The sequence below is a fragment of the Mustela erminea genome, chromosome 8 (genome assembly GCF_009829155.1).
Source record: "Mustela erminea isolate mMusErm1 chromosome 8, mMusErm1.Pri, whole genome shotgun sequence".
Lineage (NCBI taxonomy): Eukaryota > Metazoa > Chordata > Mammalia > Carnivora > Mustelidae > Mustela > Mustela erminea.
The window spans coordinates 110,497,123-110,520,202 of NC_045621.1; the positions used below are offsets into that span (position 1 = coordinate 110,497,123).

Below are 23,080 nucleotides of genomic sequence, written 5' to 3' on the forward strand. Positions count from 1 at the left end.
TATGAGAGTCCAGGCACTGTTTTTAGCCGCCGGGGTAGGACGGTGAACAATGTAAGGCCCTGGCGGCTGGAACGTAATTTCTGAAACAGATGTGGGCGTGAAGAGTTAATGGCGTTAAGAGCTCCGAGAAGAAATAAAACAGAGTGACCTCAGAACGCCTGCCTCTCTCCTCGGTAACTTCGTGGTGGACATTGGGGAGCATATGTGTTGTAATGAGCACTGGGAATTATCTAAGACCGATGAAACATTATATGTTAATTGAATTTAAATTTTTTAAAAAGATTTTATTTGACAGACCAAGATCACAAGTAGATGGAGAGGCAGGCAGAGAAAGAAAGAGAGAGGGAAGCAGGCTCCCCGCTGAGCAGAGAGGCCCATGCGGGACTCGATCCCAGGACCCTGAGATAACGACCTGAGCCGAAGGCAGCGGCTTAACCCACTGAGCCACCCAGGCGACCCGACTTTAAATTTTTTAAAAATAAAAAAATCGGGAGAGTTTACAGGAAAAAAAAGAATGTCTCTCTCAGCCGGTGTTATTGGAGCAAAAGTTCTGAAAAAGTAAAGCAGTGTCCTATGTAAATCCCAAAGGAGAAGCAGTGTGAGCCGAGGACTCGACCACACAGATTTGGTTCCTAACAGGAAGCTGAGAGGGGAGCCATGTGGCTGCAAGAAGTGGGGGAGAAGACCCGGTACCTACTACTATACATGTAGATTAGTGGTTCTCAAAGTGGGGTCCCCTGCCTGCATCAACATCAGACGGAAACGTTCAAACTGATTAGAGAGGCACAAATGGGAAGTATGAGGCTCCACCGCATACCTGAATCAAAACTTAGGGACACAACAGTCTTGTCCTCCGCAAGATGCTGATGGTCAGGTTTGAGAACCACTGATGTAGAGCCTTGTAAGCTATTGCAAAAACTTTGAATTTTATTATGAAATAGAAAACTGCTGGAGATATTTGAGCAGAGAAATGACAATCTGATTCAATATTGAAATGTCACTCTACACTAGCTGCTGTGTTAAAGATAGCCTTTAAAAGGTCAAGGGCAGCCATTGGAGCACTCCAGTTGAGAAATGCTGGCTTTATCAGCGTGGTGGGGTAAAGGTGATGAACAGTGGTTCCAGTCTGAATGTATTTCGAAGGTAGAGTGGGAGTTGCTGACTGAGTGGTTATGGAAAGAGAGAGAGGAATAACTCCAAGATTTTTGGCTTCTGCAACTGTAAAAATGATGTACCTTAAAGAAGGTACAGGTTTCAAGGGTGGGTTCTATACACACTGAATGTGAGTGGCTATCTTAGTCCACTTGAGTGCAATAATAACATGCCACATGTTATTATGTGTGACTTAACCAACAGAAATTTATCTCCCTACAGCTCTGGAGGTTGGAAGTTGAAGATCAAGTCCTGCTCTCTTCCTGGCTTACAGATTACCACCTTCTTGCTTTCTTGCTGTGTCCTCATTGTGGGGTTGAGAGAAGGGCAAGAACTGTGTCTCTTCCTTTTCACCTAAGGACACCAGCCCTTCCAGAATAGGGTCCCACCCTTATGACTCCGTTTAAATTTTATCACTTCCTTACAGGTTCTGTCTCCAAATACAGTTCACAATTTCGGTTAGGGCTTCAAACATATGGGTTTTGGGGAAAACATAGGAGTGTGCTAATAGACAATTAAATAAAATGAATGTCAAGAAGGCAGTTGGATGTAAGCCTGAATTACAGGGACCTAGAAATGTAAGTTTGGGAATTGTCAACCTATGTATGGTACTGAAGCTATAGAACTGTTGGAGGGTACCTAGGGAATGAATGTAGGTAAAGATAAGTTTGGGATACGTTTTACAATGAGGAGACTCGAAGGTGGAGAATTGGGGCAACACCAGTCAAGGAGCAGTTAGAGAGGTAGGGAAATAAGGAGACCTAGAAGTACTGCTTTCATATGATGGCATTTCAAGGTAGAGGAAGTGATCCCCTGTGTTAAACACTGCTGATCAGTTGAACAGCTGAAATTCAGCCACAGAATTTGCAACGCAGAGATCAGTTCTCAGCTAAATGACTTTCAGTAAATTGAAGGTTTTTTGGTCCCTGTTCTAAATGAATTTCACACAAGAAGTGGAGGAACCATAGCTTTAAAACTCGATTTTCCACTTTTCTATCTTCCATCTGATTAAATACTACATGCTATGTAAAAGTCTTGGAAAACAGAAAAGCACTGTGAAGGCTATTTAAATCATACATATAACACCCTTAGGTATTTACATTTTGGTCTATTTTCTTCCAGGCTTTTTCTTCTGTAAGTAGCTGTTTTTACACCAAGATGTTACTTGGACATATGATTTTATAATCCCCCTAACTTAAGCTTTTTTCACCCTTTGTTAGAATGAGTATTTAATGACTTTAATTTTTCATGGTATCATAGTATCATGATTCATTTAGCCAAACCCAAATTTGGGGGGCACTGGCATAGTTACAATTTGTCCTGTTAAGAAGTAGTTCTGTGATGACTAACATCGTGTATAAATCTTTAAATGTATCTTGAATTATTTTCCCAAGTCAAGTTCTGAGAAATAAAAATACTAGGTTAAACATATGGCCTTTTTTAAAGTTCTTACTGCCAAGCCTGCTTAATTTTAGTGAAGGAGGTGATGAAGAAAAATGACTAATAGAATGTTTTCATAATTAAGAAAATATTTTTTGAACTAATATTTGATAAGAATACTCAATGGGGAGAGTGTAATCTCTTCAATAAATGGTGTTAGAGAAACTAGATAATCACATGCAGAAGAATGAAACTGGACCCCTTACACTACTCACAAAAATCAACTGTAAATGGATTAAAGACTTAAATGTAAGATCTGAGACCATATACAACTCCTAAAAGAAAACATAGTGGACAAACTCCTTGACGTTGCTCTTGGCAACAATTTTCGGATGTGATACCAAAAGCACATGCAACAAAGGCAAAAATAAATACATGGGACTACAATAAACTAAAAAGTTTCTCCATAGCAAAAGAAACAATCACAAAATGAAAAGGCAATCTATGAAATGGGAGGAAATATTTCAAACTATATATTTGATAAATGGTTAATATCCCAAAGTAGATTTTAAAAATTTGATAGCATTGACTCAACTCTATAGCATAAAAATAAACAATCCAATTAAAAAATGGGCAGAAGACCTCAATATTTTTCAAAGAAGACATACAAATGGTCAACTAACACATAAAAAGATGCTCAAAATCACTAAGCATCAAGGAAATGCAAATTAAAACCCTGATGAGCTATCACCCCACACCTGTTAGAATGGGTATAAGATATACCAGATTTTGGCATGGATGTGGAGAAAAGGGAACCTTGGTGCACTGTTGGTGAGAACATGAATTGATGGAGACACTGTGGAAAACAGTATGGAGGTTCCTCAAAAAAATAAAAATAGAACTACCATATGATCCAGCTATCTCATTTCTGGGTATCATTCTAAGGAAATGAAAACAGGATCTCAAATATCTGCATTCCCATGTTTATTGCAGCATTATTCACTATAGCCAAGATATGAAAATAACCTAAGTGTTTGTCAATGTATGAATAGATAAAGAAGATGTGGTGCATATACATACACAATGAAATAGCCATGAGAAAGAGTAAAATCCTGACATTTGCAACAGAATGGATGGACTGAGGACATTGTGCTAAGGGAAGTCGGATGAAGAAAGACAAATAATATATCACAAGTGAAATCTAAAAAATATCTGGACTCATAGAAATAGGGTAGTGGTGGTTACCAGGGGCTGGGGGGGTGGAGGAAATAGGGAGTTGCTGGCCAAGGAATAATATTTCCAGTTAGAAAATAAATAAGTTCTAGGGAGCTAATCTATAGGATAGTGATTATAGGTGATAATACTGTATTATGGGCTTGAAAGTTTCTAAAAGAGTCGATCTTATTGTTTTCACCAAAATAAAGAAATGGAAGTCATATGATATAATGGATAATGCTATGGTGGTAATCATATTGCAATATATAAGTGTATCAGGTCAACAGATTGTGTATCTCAAGCTCACACAATGTTATATGTTCATTATATCTCAAAGCTGGCAGGGAGATATTTTGTTATAGGCAAAAACACCACATTTATCATAAAAGTTTAAATATTACATATAAGCAAAAATAATAACCACTCATAACTCCACCACTTGAGTGACATATATATTCTCCCAATATTTTTTCTATTTTTAAGCAAAAAGTGGGATTATACTATACATCTCATGTAACTTGCTTTCTTTTAGTCATTAATACATGGTGAAGAGTTCCATTGTATGGACATATTAGTTTACTTGCTCAATCCCTGTGATGATTCATTTTGGTGTCAACCTGGCTAGATTATGGTGTCCAGTTTTGGGGTTTTTTTTTTTTTTTTTTGGTCAAACAACAGCTTAGATGCTCCTATTTAGTTTTTAGATAAAATTAACATTTACAAGCAGTAGACTTTAAGTAAAGCAAAATATCTTCAATAATGTGGGTGGGCTGTATACATTCAGCTGAAGACCCCAAGAGCAAAGACGCGTTTCCCAAGGGAAAAGGAATTCTGCAACACAGAAGTTTTGCCTCTCTGGAGAACTCTAATACTGATTTTGGTAAAGGGAAGTGGGGTGCTGCCCATACCTAAATATGGGACCTAGAGGGTGTTATGCTAAGTAAAATAAGTCAGACAGAAAAAGACAAACCCCTTATGATTTTACTTATATGCAGAATCTAAAAAAACAAATAAACCAACAAAAACAGAAACAAACCCACAAATACAGAAAACTAGTGATTGACAGAGCAGAGGATGGGGGGGCAACATAGGTGAAGGGGATTAAGATGTACAAATTTCCAGCTGTTTCCCAGGTCAGTCTGTGCTTGGTCTCCTAGAAGGTGATCAACTCAGGCAAAGGAGGGAACAGGAGAACACACTGTGTCCAAGAACAGATTGTAACAAATCAATCACAGTGGAAATAAATATCAGCTTTATTAACACTCAAAGTGCCATTCATTTATATTCATTCCAAAGTCCAGAAGGTTACTCAGAGTAAGCCTTTGCACCACAATCTTTCAAAAAAGATGAACTAACATGTAAGAAAAAGCAATTTTCATTGTGCTAATTATTGCAGGCCTTCATGCACGATAAATCTAAACAAAGATGTGAGCCAACAATATACAAATTTCCATATAAACAAAGTCATTGATCACTAACAAAATATAAACATGGTTTCTTTCACATTAGATTTTTTTTTAAAAAAAGCTATTTACCAACAAGAAAAAATAAGTACAAAAAATTGTAAAACTCAGAAATTTTATACATTTTTACAAGCACAATTTTGAATGAACAACACAAAGTCAAAATGTGCATGAAATGTGGCACATACCACACTGTATCTGGCTTCTGGTAGGTTTTTCTAATCATACCGGCTCCTTGTAACATAATACACTTAGTGACATTCAACTTCAACAGTGGACTTTATTCCTAATACAAATAATTTTTATGTGGTACCGCATATTAAAAACAAGGTTTTCCTTTAGTACAATAACATTGTCAGATTGGAAATTTAATTTCCAATTCTTTCTCTGCCAGTACTTAAAATACACAGTACAGTCTAAAGACACAACAATGTATGTTCAAATATTCCTAAACCAATTTATAGTCAATTACAGAGGATCACAATATGTCAATGTACTGTTTTATAATGCGGTTTGACTTTGCCCAGAAAGAGAAAAACTAAAAGTTGAAATCTTTAGGGTCGGATATAGGAAATGTTCCAAAACAACAGGACAGGCCAACAGCAACTGGAGATATAAAAAAATCTTGACATCTCTTCAAGACAATTTAGTTTCTCACATTTTTTCATAGCTTTGAGAATTCAAAGGCCATTTTAATGGGCAGTATGTTTTTGCTACTGCTTTAAAACCCATTTTTCCTCTTAATTCGCATTTCACAGAATTCTCAAAAGAGAATTCAATGCCCTTCCTTGCAAGAATATTTTAGTTGATATCTAAGTAAATTTGCATCCAATTCTGGAGATACAAATACATTTCAAATGGTTAAAAACAAAATTAAAAAAATATTTTTGATCAGCCAGCTGAAAATATATTCATATAGTAAATAATCTCTCAGAAAGCTTTTATATATATTTAATTATTCTAACTAAACAGTACCCTTATAAAACAAGTTCATAAAAATGTAGAAATGAAATGAAAATAAGAAATTATTGGGATATATACATGTGCCTACAGACAAAGACATCTCCACACACACATCCCCTGATACCCAGAGTTACAAGCATACTTTCAACTTAGTCGTGGATTTTAGAATACATATAAAATCAGAAAGTGATGCTGAACTCCTGAGTTCTTCAACAAAGATAGAACCATAGATAAGTATACTTTGTAAAAGCAAGAAGGTCCATTTAAGTCAGTAATAGCAGTGCAGTTACTGATGGCTACATCTTGAAAGAAGTTAAAATATAAAGACACAGACAGTAGTTCAATGCACGCATTCATGATACTCATACACCCATCAACAATTATTAGTCAGAGTAGTAAATCAGTGTACAAATTAAACATTTCCAAAAATGTGCAAAAGTCAATTTTGATATGAAAAAAACACCTTTGTACATAATTATAAACTGCCCAGCATTCAACTGAGATTAAAAACGTTTACAGAGAGAAACTAATAGATTAAATACAGACAATTTAATGGCTACATTAAAAAATGTACATTAGGTCAAAGGGTAAATTTACAAATTGATAATCATAGTTTGTAACAATTACAAGTTTATTTTCAAATTTATCCAAGTTTACTTTTATTTACAATGATATTTGAATAAAAAGAACCATGTGAAATGTAAGAGATGTCAGACATTAAAAGTATTTTTGGTATTAACTCTTATAATATTTCAGAATGCAGGGTAGCAAATTTTAAAACCAATAGAAAAAATGTAAACTTTTTATTTACTAATTAAGATTGTATTACAAACAATCGTTTGTTTTTAAAGAAGTATTCTTATCCATAGACACTGTACTTGCACTTGAACAGGGTGTACTGCAAGGGTTTGGCCTACTTTCCTTTGCCCATAAGCCTTCCCAACTCAAATGTTTCCACTAGTCATTCTTCTTTTCCCAGGTGGAAAAAAGTCTTTGGAAAAATGAGAATATGTCAAATCCATTTTGGAGCCCAAGTAGCTAACAGAGTTTAAAATGTGACCTACCTCTCCCCTCCAAGTAATGCTTACGCTAAAATCACCACTAGTTACATGTTGGGTTTCTTTAATTATAAAAATATGTAAATAAATGAACACAAAAGTGCTTTTTAGTATAGTCACAAACTTTACCGTTCTCAACTGGCATGAGGGGGACTCAGAAATCCTTATCTGGGAACAAATTCTGCATGTATACTAGAGAGCAGGCTCTCCCCTACGTTCCAAAATGTCTATGGCACAGAGCAGACATCAGCCCAAAACCTATTTTTCTTCACAGCTTTCCTAAAATGCCTCTCAAGTCAAACGCAAGTTCATAAATGTTAAGACACTAGGAAGAAACTATGCCACCAACCTGAGGCATCATATGTCAACGTTTATGTATATGCATCTATGGTCAAATGACAGTAAAATTGGCACATGTACAAGCTCAAATTTGTAATGTTTATGTAGTTCTGTATGTCTAAATGCAAACACTGAGCACCTGTCTTTTTACTTGAAGGATAGGTTGAGATACAAATTCTACAAGTACCTGCTTTAACATGTTTTTACTGTTAGCTTACAGATGGGCAGAAGTAACAGTGATAATCATTTTGGCTATGTGTGCAGGGAATATAAAAGCTTTGGTTTAAAGTGATTCTGATAATACAGATTGTAAATACAAACAAGGAGTCATCAGGCATAGGGAAGAACAGTACTCACTGACTCAATGCCTTTGCTGTTATTAACAAAAATATCATATTACAATGAAAATGCATAATTATGAAAAATATGAAGAATTACATGAGGCTGTATACAGGCAACAAATAAAAATTCATTCTCTTTAACTAGGACTCCACCCTCAACTTTCTGAAACTGAACCAGGTCTGCTCTATCACTTAGAAGATTCTCTAGACTCCCCTAAAAGCTCATCATCATCTACAGCTCTGAAAGGTGAGTATGGAGAGATGGCTGCCCCTGACACTTCCCATACCTATTATGGCATCCTGTCCAGACTGTGGCAGAAGTCAAAGCAAAGCTAAAGACAACTATGAAGTAGGAACAGTGGCTTCACAGCACTCCTTCCCTAGCCAACCAAAAAGAGGTATAAGACAATTTCCTTTTGAACACTTGGTAAGCTAAGGAAGCTTGTTTTCATAATGTCTGGAAGAATTTCTATTTCAAAGAGCTCATGAAGAACTATGCAAAATCAATTATTTTCTATTTCAGAATTATACATAAGCTCACTATTATACACACATACAAATTCAATTTTAATCTACTTTTACCAACCAAGAGCTTGGCAATTTACAATAAATACCTTTATTAAACAATCACTTGTACTAGCTACTTGTGGAAAATGTGCTGGCGTTCCTATCTGAAGACGATTACACTCATCCATCATCAGTAGGTCATACACATTTCAGTTGTTCTTCTAGTAACAGAGACTAATCTAATTGAACACTCATACTTTTCCTTCCTTCCCACCCCTGCCCCAACTCACTCTCTCTCCCTCTCTCACACCCACACGCACATGCACGCACTCGCACGCGCACACACACACACACACACACACACACTCACTTTCTCTTTTCACAGAAAAGTAAGCTAGAGCTTTAGTCAAAATGTTAGTTAAAAGTAAGGATCAGAACTGCTATCCCTGGATTCCTTGCACATGGCCCTAAGTTTCATTGCCTTAACATTGTAAACCATTTAAATGACCTCTTTAGGGCAAAATTAACCATTCTAGCTCTGCTATGAAAATCATAACTGAACCATGATATACAAAGAATTTGGACAGTGCCAATGTGATTGACAGTCAAGTCACCAAACTGGAAAACAATTCTCTACGTCTCTTAGAATTAGAATACCTCTTTCTATCCTTATTGTAGGCATTCATGTCTAGTGGAGACTGCAGTGTGTCTATTACAGACTAATGCTAATGTTTCTCTTTGAACATATATATGTAAAATATGAAGAATATATATATGTAAAATAAAAAGAGGTAGAAAAAGGTAGAAGGAGGAAGCAGGCATTAAGAAAGGTTTATGGGCCAACACAGAGTCCTAAGGCCAAATGAACTCTTGAAGCCTACTGATTTTGGAAAAACCTTCCTGTGGTGGGTAACTTGAAATATTATTGATATAAAATAAAATTAAGGCATACAGAGAAAAAGGCACTACCAAAAATGAACAATTAAATTGCTTTTCATTAACACTTAATCAATCTTAAAATTCAAATAAATATGAGCATTACATTTGTAAAAAGACCAAACTTAAAATAACAATAAGGGCTCAAGAAATTGTCCTGATCCTAGCATATGTAACACTGTTGACAGAATACAACTTCTATCAAATGTTTTGGACATTTAAAAATTTAGACTTTAAAAACTGTTTTCCCTTTAAAAGAAAAAGCAGGAAAAAAACCCATGTTTTGGGATATATGCCCCTCACCATTAGAACTGAGTAGGGGATGGACTTTTTTATATAGAGGAAGTCCTGAGACAGAGGCCACCTGACCTATGTGGTCCCTCCAATTTGGGGATACTTTTTCCCTGTTAATGGCATTTTAGTTTACAAGAGCCAATGATTGCCCAAAATTGCTTTCCTCTCACTTCATAAAAAACAGTGATGTTTAAAAACATCACTGCTAAACTTTCAGAGTTAGGGTATACCATGAAATAAGTGTATTTGTTTGCCTAATTTCCTCCTAGACCGTGACCTACTTAAGGATAAGTTAATCTAGTACCTGACATAATAAGCCACAATTATTGAATAAGCAAGTAAAAAAGATTCACTCTCTTTAAAAGAAATTGATAGATTTCTATACTCAACTGACACCAGGTATTCTGGATCAAGTTACTGGTCTCTAGACCTCAAAACCACTGGCACGGAGCTCTGCTGTGGTTCAAAGAGTCTGCATCTGACAAGTATCTTGGCTTTTGCACCCAAGCTTGGTCGTCCCTATAAACTATCCAGATTTTATTTTTCTTAGTGACTTCACATATCTTACAACACCATCTCAGAAGTACTACAGACCAGACCTGATATATATAAGAGCTCTAGTAGCAGAAAACTCTTGTAAAAAAAAAAAAAAAATCCACCTTTTTACTGTACTTTCTATTGGAAATAAGATAAAGGCTCTCTCAACTGAAAGCCAATTCAACTTACTCGGAAATAAGTTTTAACTTTTCTTTTACATTTCAGACTGTGCATTAACATTTCAATCTCTTATATAAATTATGTAAGGTTGACTGCCTTTGAGAACTTTCTAAGGCAATCATCTTTAATCATTTTCAAGTTAGAAACATGTTTTGTAAAAGAGAAAAATTGAAAAATTTTCAAGATAGGCATACTGAAAACTTCAAAGTCTGTATACTTTTAAGTACATTTTAAAGAATTACCAACCATCAAAATTTCCATTAGTCATTATGTTATTTTTCAACCCTTTTATTCAATACAGTTTGTTTGCAATGTAAAAGATCTTATATTTGGTCCAAGCCTAATTCATGCCATTTTGAATCTCTCAAGGCCTAAGTAGAAAGATATTTCCTGAAAAGCACATATAAGACTGCTAGTGAATCTTCTCCAGCACCAAAAAGTCTGCCACTATCAAAGCAGAATGCATTTTAAAGGCACAAAGTCAGCAGTCTGGCCATTTTCCAACCTCAGCAAAGAAACATTACAGTATAGAAGAATCAGTTCTGCATTTAAAAAACAAATATATTTAGAGTCATATTTAAAAGTTCAAATTTCATTTCTGATCCATACCATTATTAGAAAAAAAAAACCTGGAGTGTCATATTTAACTGCCCCTAATGGGTTTCCTTTCAAAATTTTTTCTAAAATTTACCTTTAGTCTTTCATACCTCATCCCACCTTAAGCTTTTTTGTTCTGGTAGTTTAATATATATTAACTTTTATTGTCATTTTTGGTACCTTTTTAACTTGTTTGAAATAAATTCACATCACATTTTATATAATAATTCTGTAAACTATTAGTCTATTTTTAAGTCTTTACATAAAGAACAATACTTTTCCATATTTTTCTTATGAAACAAAGGTCTTCTGCAGCAGTGTTAAAGTAGTAGTTTCTTTTCAGGTGATTTTATCTTCCATAGCATTTAGAGAAGAAAAAAGCAAACAATTTTGCCTTGGGCTTCACAGCCCCCCAAGATCTCTCTCTAAAGAGCATTTCTCTCATATTCTGCACTGCTAGTTACCCTGGCAAACCAAAAATGAGCTACAAGGAAATCAAAACCACACAAGACGAAGGAATGAAGGAAAAGCCCACTGGTCCAGATACCACAATCTTGCTCAAGCAGAAGAGATGCCTTCACTCATAAAAGCTAAAGAAATTATAATAGATCCACATCCTTGGGGACTACGTTTATAGCACAAGATTTGGCAGTTGATTTTCAAGGGGGAAGAGGCCACTAATTCATATTCTTCCTTGCAAGCTGCTTCCTTTAATTATAAATGTATGGGAGAAGCCTTGACAACTGTATTTGTGCTTTGACTTTTTCTCAGACTAGCTAGTAGAATTTCAAATATTCCTAGAGAAAATGCCAGATAGGACCTTGATCCAAGAAACCAAGATCTACCCAACTTCATAAACAAAGTATTTTAAAACAGCCCCTAGAAGAGCATATCTTTTAGCAGAAAATAAAATACTCGAGTCCCTTATGAATCCCACGAAAGGCTTCACATTTAGGGTCTCCAGAAAGACTACTATTTCCTAACCTTTAAAAATAAAGTACTTAGCACTTGCTTTAATATGCTGAAACAAACTGCAAGTATCTAAATTACTGCTATTACTCATATTTTTCAGTAGCACAAGTCCATCAGAGATAGTGGGAGTTTCCCAGATGCTTCTTTCCACTGGATGTCCTTGCTCTTGGTGGGTATGTTATACTAGTAATACCTGGCAGTTTTAAACATTCTTATAAAGTAGTTAATACTTTGTTTTGATATGCTTTTCTTTTCCCACAATTATGAACTGACTTTTGAGGAAAGAATATATACAGATGGCTGGGTTTAATAGGTTCCATGTTTAAATTCATTTTGTTTCTACAATGGAAGTTACTGATCTGGTTTTAATACACAGCTGGTAAAGGAAAGGACTGCTATTTGATGTTTGTTGAAATTGTTCACCCTTGACTTGAAGTAGTGGTATCGGCTCTTATAAAACCCTTTTTCTGCATTGCATCTCTTTCTCTCTGAAATATACTTTTTGCAAGGAACCTACTCTGTAAATGGCTATTTTTAGTTTATAACTGGGGCTGGTCTTTACATCAGGTTCTCAACTTCAGCGCTTTTTGACATTTTGGTCAGGATAATTCTTTGTTAGCAGATGGGGATGCTGTATTGTATAGTGTAGTTTTTTTTGGCAGCATCCCTGGCCTCAGACTACCCAATGCCACTATGATCCTTCTAGTTGTGACATGAAAAACTCTCCAGGCACTGCCAAATGCAAGGCAAAATTATTCCCACCCAACATTTGAGAACCACTGTTTTACACGGTAGCTTATTTTGTGAGGTGCTTTAGTATTCTGTGATCCCAAGAACAAGGATTTTTATCTCATGAGACTAGCTTTAACATGTGGATGCCCCAAGTTAAATTCTTAGTTCCCAAAGAATGTTATCTATGGGGAATCTGGAGCTAGAAATAGGAAGATACATGATTTGGTGATTTCTCTTTTCCCTTAATCTTGGGACTTTCTCCCTCCAGTAAAGACCATAGTTTAAAATACACTAAACATTTAGTTCTTCTTTTCATTATTTCTATTAACTGTTAAATGTGGATTCTTCTGCCCACACACTGAATCACACCAATCTCTTTTTGCCTTTTAATTTGGATTTGCTCACTGACTTCTCATATCTGCTTTACTCTAATATAGTATCTTTCTCTCTCTCTCTCTCTTTTTTTTTTTTTTTTTAAAGCTGAAAGCTATCCCTCAAGGTATACAGATTCCAGTAACATGGATCTATTATAGTGTATTTGCTTATTATACTGGTTAGGATTAACAAATAAACATACCTCTTAGAGATTCATATTTTCTATCAAGACTCCTACTGAGCAAAAAGCCTGGTAGACAAAGGTTAGGATCTAAAGAATACAGATATAAGAAGGAACCTATATTCTTTAAGTTGAGTACCTACCCTAAACTCAAGTTTAGGGCTCAACCCCATAAATGAGGATCTATTTTAAATACTAATCACTAAAAACTACAAATCATACATCATTTTCTTCTCCTTGTTTTCCATGTCTCCCCATCACCACCAATCTGTCAGTGACATGGGGAAAGACTCTCTAATCCTTAGGTATTCTAAATGATTTGTTTGTACTAAAAAGAGCAACTATGTACTAAAGTGCTTTATCTCTCTGAACCACATCAGTACATTATTAAAAATTTAAAAAAAAAAAAGGAGTTTCAAGTTCTTGTAAGGGAAAAAAAGATTAAATATAAAAAATTTAGATTACTATTATTATTAAACAATTTAAACCAAGAATCAAGAGAAATACTTTCCCTCTTGTCTTTTTTCTCCCCATCTCTCTTTTTTTATAAAAAAGAAAAGTGCAGTCAGAGAGAAGGTGAATGAATTGATGGGAGCTGGGTAGAGGCACAGGAGAGGTTACTGGCTGCTAGTGATAATGCACGAACATGTGCCTTAACAGTTCATCAGCTGAAGGTCTCAGTTTGGCCTCTATAAAGATCCGTTTGAGGAAATCTCGAGTATAGTCTGAGACATGAGGTGGCAGCTTTGGGTTGGTTGGCTGAGTGGCAATTTTAAAGATGGCAGCCATAGCTTCAAATTCTGCCCAAGGAGGCTTTTCAGTTAGCATCTCCACCACAGTACAGCCCACACTCCTAGGGAGGGAAAAATTACACAGATAGTATCATCATGAAGGAAAGTCACTTAACTACAACATGAGAAACACAACTAACATCCATTTACATTTAAATACAACTTCATTTCAAGTTTAAAGTTTCATTAAAAGGTTGTAATTATATAAAACTATAATTTAAACATAAAATCAATGGGAGACTAACTCAAATGGTTAGGCAAAGAACATTATTCATTTTATAATGTTTGCCTTATATAATTTTCTAAATTGACATTAAACATAATTTTTTGTGTTTATCTTATTACAAAGAACACAAACACTAGAAATTCGTTCAGCCATTAGGTGCCTAAAATGAATATCTATTAAACACAATTCTGGGTGGGAAGCAGGAAACAGCCGCTTTATTTTTTAACTTAAAATTATTAATTAAAGATAACTGAATTACATGATACTAACAAAAAAGATTAGTAACTCTTAAAGTTCCTCAGGGATAGAAAACAAAGACAGTTTTCTAATGCTGGAATCTGCTTTAGATGAAACCCTCCCCGAAGAAAGGAAGACAGGCTCAAGAACTCCATTTACTTAGCTAATTATTAAGCCAAAAAGAGAAAAAAATTAAAACAAAAGTATTCCTGGCATCCTACTTCAAAACTACCAAAGATCATTTAAATCTGGCTCAGTAACTTCCATTTTGGGTGAAATTACGTGCGAAGGCAAGTGTTTTTGGTTTTTGTTTTTTTAATTAACATATAATGTGTTATTTGTTTCAGGGGTACAGGTCTGTGATTCATCCGTCTTACCAATTCACAGCACTCACCATAGCACATAGGCAAACCTAACATCAAAACCTACCAGATGTCTGCTTTTCTGCCATAGCCTTCTCCACTAATTACTTCGGGGCTCATCCAGTATGGTGTGCCTGTGACAGACTTCATCCCTGTCCCTGAAAGACAGATGGTTTGAAGCCTTTTGCTGGCCCCAAAATCTCCTAGTTTGACGTTGCCTGTTGAATCTCGCAGAATATTTGCACCTAAAAATATGAAAACATCCTCAATTCATTACTTTTTTTGGCCGTTTGCAATTAAAAAAAAAAATGGCAAATAATTACTTAGTAGACTCATCAGTCTGTCTCCAAAATTAGGCTGCTTTTTGTCTTCCCAACAGTACCTGGTGTAATGCCAGTTATACAACCAGGGCTCATTAAGAATTTACTGCACAAACTAAATTTTTAGAGTCAGCTGTGTATGCTTTAGCACCTAAGAAGGCTCATAAGTGATAAGGGCTGGGGCCAGTAGGAGGTAAGGATGACAAAGAAGAAGAAGGAGAAAAGGGCTAAGAATGTGAAGCTCAGAGGAGGATACAGAAAGCAACAGAGGCTCTAGGCCCCAGTTTCTCTGTGACAAAGCCCATTTTGCAGCTCATTTCCCTGAGAAGCTAGCTTCTCCTCAGGAACTTCCTATGGGACCTTCATAATCAACAACTTCTAGCACCTTCCCCTCTACTGTAATTTTTTAGTATCTTTATTTAATAAACATGTAATTTATTATTAGCCCCAGGGGCCCTCTACTGTAATTTAATGTTACTTATCTTACATTCCAGTTTTTCTTAGTATTGGATTTTGTTTTATACTAATTTTGTTTCTCAATGTCTCTATATTTTTTTTTTTAATTTTTATTTTATTTTTTTGACAGAGAGAGATCACAAGTAGGGAGAGAGGAGGAAGCAGGCTCCCTGCTGAGCAGAGAGCCCGATGCGGGACTCGATCCCAGGACCCTGAGATCATGACCTGAGCCGAAGGCAGCGGCTTAACCCACTGAGCCACCCAGGCGCCCCATCAATGTCTCTATATTTAATCCCTCTTCTAAGTAAGCTTTGAGCTTTCTGTTTTAAAATTTTGTTTAGTTTTATGAAATTTTATTTTTATTTTATTTACTTTTATTTACTATAAATATTTTATCTATTTACTATAAATGGACCTTGATCACAGGGTGTGAGATAGAGTTTGCTCAACTCCCCACGGTGATTTACCCTTCCCCTCTTTCCATACAGCACTCTTTGGAAGAAGTTCACAACGCACAGCCCACAATCAAGGTGTGAGGATTTATGCTCCAGGCTGAGTAGCTACATAAATTATTTGTAATTACTCTGTATGGTATATTTGTCTCCTTTCTTGCATTTATTCATTCAACCTTTCATTTATATCAGTATGACCACATAGATATTTTATACTCTGAGTCATAATCAAATATGACTTTATTTTTTTGGCTCAAGTTGTTCCAGCTTTGGCCATTGGGAGCTCTTTGAATTGGCTTCTGTGTCCCTCTGCCATACCCTGAATCATTGCATTCTTATTTGGTTTGGGTTTTTTGTTGTTTTTAAGCATTTTTTTACTTTTTGGTGCTTAAGGATGCTCTGGCTTCAACCTGTGTATTTCCTCTACCCGTCCTAGAATCTGTCATTCCTCCAAGAAGCCCTGGTTCCTTTTAGTGGTGAATGGTATCAGAAATCAAGATCTGGATGCTGGATTCATTTACTTTTTATTCTTGCTTCTCCCTTCTATCATTTTTTGAACTCAATCTTCTAGGATTATAAAGCTGGTTTCCATCTTACATAAATTATTTTTATTCTTATTTTAAGTCTTATATAAGCTTAACCATGTTTTTTTTTAAAAAACTCCTTATTTGTCCCTTTATCCTTTTTTTTTAATGGCCTCTAAAACACAGAGTGAATAGTAGAGAAAAATCTGCATTATAAAACAGAGAGAATACAGACTGTTCATCCCCACCATGGACTTCTGTACTTGTCTTTCTGTTCTCCCAGAAAATTCCCCAGCCTAGTTAACAGGCTAGTTAACACAGCTAGTTAACATGGCTCCCCAAAGCCTCTCTCCCAGAGAGAATGCTGGATCCATTCTCTGCATACCATAAGCCAAGCATGCCATGGTACCAGACCCTCAACAAAAGTACTGCCTATTTAGTATCTCCTATCATCCAAAACTTACAGAAAGATTCTGTCAAAAAAAGCCACCGCCTATAAAGTATTTAGCCAAAGGAAGGGCAACAAACAAACCAGTTTTTTCAGTCTGTGAGCTGGGAAGGAGCAGTCCTGAGCAGGTCACAGACTGGGAGAGCCATGAAATAATCAGCAGTAGTAAACCAATGCCTACTCATATGAAGGGCTGAAGAGAAAGTGTGTAGCCAAGATCCCAAAATAACTTACTAATTTTTTAAAGCTCATTTTAACTACATTAAAAGTAAGCTTTTAAGGAGACTTTTCAAACATACAAAAGCAGACAAGATAGTATATGTACCCATGATCCAGCCCCAACAACCACCAGGGCAATCTTCCCCCACCACACACACTGCTAGCCACTCCCTCCTCCCTCTCATTATCAGAAGCAAATTCAATACATTACAATCAACAAATAGTTTACTGTAGGTCTTTAAAATATAAACTTATCACACCTAAAAGAATGGAAAATAACTTCCTAATATTATTAAGCATATACTATTTTTAACATTTAAAAAAAATCAGAATCCAAATAAAGTCCATACACTGAGACTCACTGAATTACCTTTTAAGTCTTTCCTAATCTAACGTTCCCTCTAATGTCTTTTTTCTTCATAATTTATGATGAATCTAAGTTATTTCCTACAGCTTTCTTATGGTCTAGATCTTGCTGACTCCATCCTAAGGAGTCATTTAACATGTTCCTCTGTCCTATATATGTTCTAAAACTCAGTAGCTGAATCTACACGCTTGATCAGATTCAGGTCCAATTTCTTTGGCAAAAATGTTTACGTAGATGATGTTATTATTCTACAAATAAGAAGTACATAATGCTGGACTATCTCCAGCATCATTTTAGTGATGTCAACAATTGTTCATATTTAGTACTTATATCTAGTAATTCCTTAGTGGTTGCAAAATGGCACTACTCTATTATTCCTTTTTCATTTGTTAGCCAATATGCTTCTATAAAGGTAAGTTTCCTTTCACCTAGGATTTAGTCCTCTGTAGTACAGTCTGTAACACAAAAGCAAAGTAAACGAACCTTATTATGGAATAACAAATTGGTTCTCTAGCAACAATAATCAATAGTTTTTAAGTTTCATTATGAATTCATGGGTTTATTTATTTTAAAGATTTTATGTATTTATTTATTTGACAGAGAGACACCGCAAGAGAGGAAACACAAGCAGGGCGAGTGGGAGAGGGAGAAGCAAGCTTCCTGCCCAGCAGGGAGCCTGATGGAGCACTTGATTCCAAGACCAGGCGGCCCTGTGGGTTTAAACTTTAAAAGAAACCAACTATCTTTCCCTTTCCCTCACCATATAAAAATTGTGCAATGAGGGGCAGGTGGGTGGCTCAGTGGGTTAAAGCCTCTGCCTTCAGCTTTCCCCTCAGGTCATGATCCCAGGGTCCTCGGATGGAGCCCCGCATCAGGCTCACTGCTCAGCAGAGAGCCTGTTTCCCCTTCTCTCTCTCTGCCTGCCTCTGTGCCTGCTTGTGATTTCTGTCAAATAAATTATTTTTAAAAAATCTAAAAAAAAAAAAAAATTGTGCAATGAGAAAAAAAAATCAAAACTAAAAATAAATAAAAATTGCACATTATGGGGCACCTGGGTGGCTCAGTGGGTTAAAGCCTCTGCCTTCAGCTCAGGTAATGACCCCAGGTTCTGGGATTGAGCCCTGCATCACTTCGAGCCCCACATCACATCAGGTTCTCTGCTCAGCAGGGAGCCTGCTTCCTCCTCTCTCTGCCTGCCTCTCTGCCTACTTGTGATCTGTCTGTCAAATAAATTTTTTTTAAAAATTACTAAAAAAAGTTGCACATTATAAAAATTTGGGAAATACAGAAAAGTAAAAAGCACACAAATGAAAACAATCATCACTCATCCTGCTATTTGGAAATAATCACTTAATTATATGGAAATTCTTTTCCTAGGTCATACTTTAATTTTGCAAGCTTGAGATCATATTGCGTATCCAATTTTATATCTAGTTTTTCTCTTATAAATCTGCTTGCTTCCAGCCTCATTTACCAGAATAGTTTATCACTCTTTCTGGCAAGGTTAGATGAGGATCCCCTGAGGGGTTGCTGTCCTCAGTTCCTGTACCTTTTCTCATTATGAAAGCAAGAGAAACTGGCTTGAATAGAGCTTATTCCTAATAGAATAATTCACTCAAACAATTTCCCTTTGTGGTTCTTTAAGCTATCACTTGACTCGTAAGGTCTATGCTGGGCAGAACTTGAGGTGAAAGGTTCCTATTTCTTTTAGAACATGAGCCATGTCCTTGTTCTCTCAGACTCACTAGCAAGCTCCATCCCATACAAGCAATTTGGCTCAGGCATTCTGCAGCAGATTTTACTTTGTCACCAGAAACTGGGTAGAAATGTCTCTTTGGCGTGAATATGACCATATTTATGATGTGACACTACTAACAGCCTACTGCTGACTGGAAACCTTACTGATAACGTACATTTAACATGTATTTTGTATATTGTATGTATTATCTACTATATTCTTATAGTAAAGTAAGTTAGAGAGAAGAAAATGTTAAAGTCATAAAGAAAATACGTTTATGGTACTACAGTTTATATGAAAAAAAAATCCACAAATAGGAGGGCCCACATAGTTCAAACCTGTGTTGTTCAAGGGTCAGCTGCATGTGTGTGCGTATTTATTCTTACTGATTAAATAAAGTGATCTTTATTTTTTTTAAAGATTTTATTTATTTATTTGACAGACAGAGATCACAAGTAGGCAGAGAAGCAGGCAGAGAGAGAGAGGAGGAAGCAGGCTCCCTGCTGAGCAGAGAGCCCAATCTGGGGCTTGATCCCCAGGACCCTGGATCATGACTTGAGCCGAAGGCAGAGGCTTTAACCCACTGAGCCACCCAGGTGCCCCATAAAGTGATCTTTAAATGTGAGTCACAACCCAATATTTACAGAATCAGACCTCTGGGTATGCTCTGTGGTACAAAGTTTTAAGCACTCTCAAATTTGAAACACCTCCCCCAATTGCTTTTTTCTCACATCATGCAGTTCCTTACATACCTGCTCCCTGAAAACTGTTGAGTTTTTAGAGTCTTAAAAAGTGAGTTTAACTGAGCTTGAGTTCATCAAAGCTCAAGTCTTGGCCTCTCTCCTTCCCTCTTCTTATTCTCTCCCTAGGTAATGACGTCCATTCCCATGGCTTTAAAAATATGATCTCAACATAAAGTATGTCATCAGCATAGCTAACTTTTGAGTGTTTTCTAAATACAATGTTTTAAGCATATTATATACATTAAATCATTTAATTCATACAAAAGCCGGAGTTAGACACTATTATTATCTTCCTTAAAAATGAGGAACTGAGGCATAGAGAGATTATGTGTCTTGTCCAAGGTTATACAATGATGGATCAAGTCCAAATCTGCATCAGGCCAGCTGATGTCAGAGCCCCTACTCTTAACCACTATATTCTAATGCCTATGTCCTATGTATGAAAACATATTCTCATTTTCATGATCATCTGAACTTTACTGATGTTGTGGACCCCCCCAGAGATGATCTACCCACTTGTGGAGATGTGAACATCAGGACAAGTAGGAACATTGACTGTGTCAGTGAGAAAGCAGAATTGCTTCCTAAGATGTTTTAAAGGCAGACGTAGTAATCTAAATGCTAAATTTCTCACTCATATCACTTGTTTCATTCAGAGTCACCAAAAAAACTGTGTAAGTAAAATAAAAAAATACCTCATTACTTACCTTTGATATCTCTATGAACAATCATATTACTGTGCAAATAATGTACGCCCTCCAGAATCTGACGGGTATATTTCCTAGTCACATTCTCAGTAAGAGCTCCATATGCTTTTAATTGGTCCTTAATTGAACCCTAAGATAAAAGAAAACAAAAGAAAACTATAGTATGGTTTGAAATAAAAACTACTATTAAATCTTTATTTTTTAAAGGATCCACAGTTTGTGAGTGGGAGGCTTTAGCTGAAGAGTAAGGAATTCTCAGTAAGGACATTATATGTCACCTAATTCAACATAAAAACTCTACTATATTCCCTGACTAGAACTGTGGAAGAATATGGTCATAGTTGAAAGAAGCCTTTTAAACTATTTTTTTGATTGATGACCTTGTTTCCATGATTATGTTGGTTCTATCTCTTGTTCCTTGAAATCATGTTTTTTAAAATCTTGCTTTTTTTGCCCCGAATGTATTTTTGTTTTTCCTGCTTGCTCTTTTCCATATTCCCTACTTGGATCTTATTTATTTTGTTTGCTATCTGCTACTTTACTTCTTAAGAGAAAGAATGGATATGATTAAATAGTCAAAACACATACGAGATTTTTAGTTTTTCTTTTATACTCAACATTCTAGTTTAAAACATGTGAAAATGTATTAAAGAAGAATTTCAAATTTTCTTACATGTTTTTTAAGGCAGGATGAGGTGCCATCTCTGAGAATGCTGAATCACTCTGAGGTGAGACCCTGGCACTTGAATTTTGAAAAACCTTCCCTACTCTAGATTCCAATGTGAGAATCTGATGACTAATCACCATTTTAAAAGATGGGAATAAAATTCTTCCTGAAGGACAGAATCTTTTCTTTTAAACAGAGAATATATCCAAATGTTTCTGCCTTTCCTTGAGTTCTAGACTGCGGTGTACTATATTATATGAAAGTAGATCCCTAGACTTTATAGGTTTAACCATTTGCTGTTTCCAATATTCATGAGCAATCCCTGAAGGGATGGGACAGCAAGATGCAATTCTGCTGACTCACACCTGCAAACACATGTGTGGAAAGCCTTAGGCAGCCAAGCACCTGTAAGTCAATGTGGCTTGTTTGTTCAGTCTATTTACTGTGTCTCTACTTGTAGTAATACACAAAATAACACGCCTAGAACTGAGTTGTCCAAATAATAAGCCCCTAAATACTTGTAGGCTGCAAAATGAGTGACAGACTTAAGGCTCTTCTGGGCTTTGGGCAGTTGGGCCAGTGGCTTCTGGCTGCTAACAGCTCCACTGGTGCTATTTACTCCCATGTACCAAAAAAAGAGTTCTCTTCTTCAGTGTGACAAGCAGAATGCGTTGCAAGTACTGTGCCAGCAAAAAACTCTTGTGTCCGAGAAATCAACTGATAGTCCAGGGACAGAAAATAAAGTTATGGTTCTGTTCTGAAAGTAGTTCTAGATAAACTAAGGAAGAGAATGCTACATTTGGGAAAACTGAAAAACAGAACAACAATCTGAGCAAAGCATGAAATCTAGGGCACAAAGAGATCCATCATACTAAATTTAATGAGAGAAAATATGTAGCATCATTCACAAAATTGGAAATTCAGTAAGGCTAAGATCATGTACGTCTGGCCCATATATGAAACTTGGCATATGTATAATTCATTTTAAGATTGTTGATGAACTATTATTTCAGTAAAATTATTTCAGTGACAGCCTATACTTTGAAGAGATAGTCGCTCTTATAAAACCAAGCAGAGTTAATGAGAAACATGATCTAATAACTCTTCCTGAATAGTCCTAGCTTAGTTTTAAGATTGCTAAATCTATAAGATTACTCATCTCCATTTGTGATGTAAATCAGTTCTAGCCAATTAACCATTTAATCTTATCTTCAACAATCTGGATCCCTATTCACACCTATTCAGAATTATCCTTTTGTTTCTAATTTAAATATATATTGGTCAAAAATCTTCAAAATTTCTATGGCATTTAATACATCCCACCCATCAGTTTTCCAAAGGAATTTAAAAAAACAAATTTACTTTGTCAACAGGATCTTTGAAATAAACAATTAATTATTCATGATGATAAGAAAGAAAATTAACTGCTGATCTTGTGAAACAGGATGATTATGACCACCACTACCAGATATTGATCCACAGTTTTTACTGACCCATAAGCTTAAACTGCAACCTGATACAGGAAACATATATAATTCTTTTTTTTTTTTTTAAGATTTTATTTATTTATTTGACACAGAGAGAGAGGTCACAAGTAGGCA

At 35.9% G+C, this 23,080-nt stretch overlaps 1 protein-coding gene across 1 annotated transcript in view; it reads right to left on the reverse strand.

The window, feature by feature from the left end:
• Positions 1-4,976: 4,976 nt before the first annotated feature.
• Positions 4,977-23,080, reverse strand: part of MAP3K2 (mitogen-activated protein kinase kinase kinase 2) — an 85,160-nt gene continuing 67,056 nt past the window's right edge. Inside the window, exons 15-17 of the mRNA XM_032353969.1 lie at positions 20,813-20,942; positions 14,906-15,083; positions 4,977-14,075 (exon numbers count right to left, since the gene is read on the reverse strand). Of these exons, the coding sequence (XP_032209860.1) occupies positions 13,850-14,075; positions 14,906-15,083; positions 20,813-20,942 (534 nt within the window). The 3' untranslated portion in view covers positions 4,977-13,849. The remainder of the gene's footprint in view (positions 14,076-14,905; positions 15,084-20,812; positions 20,943-23,080) is intronic.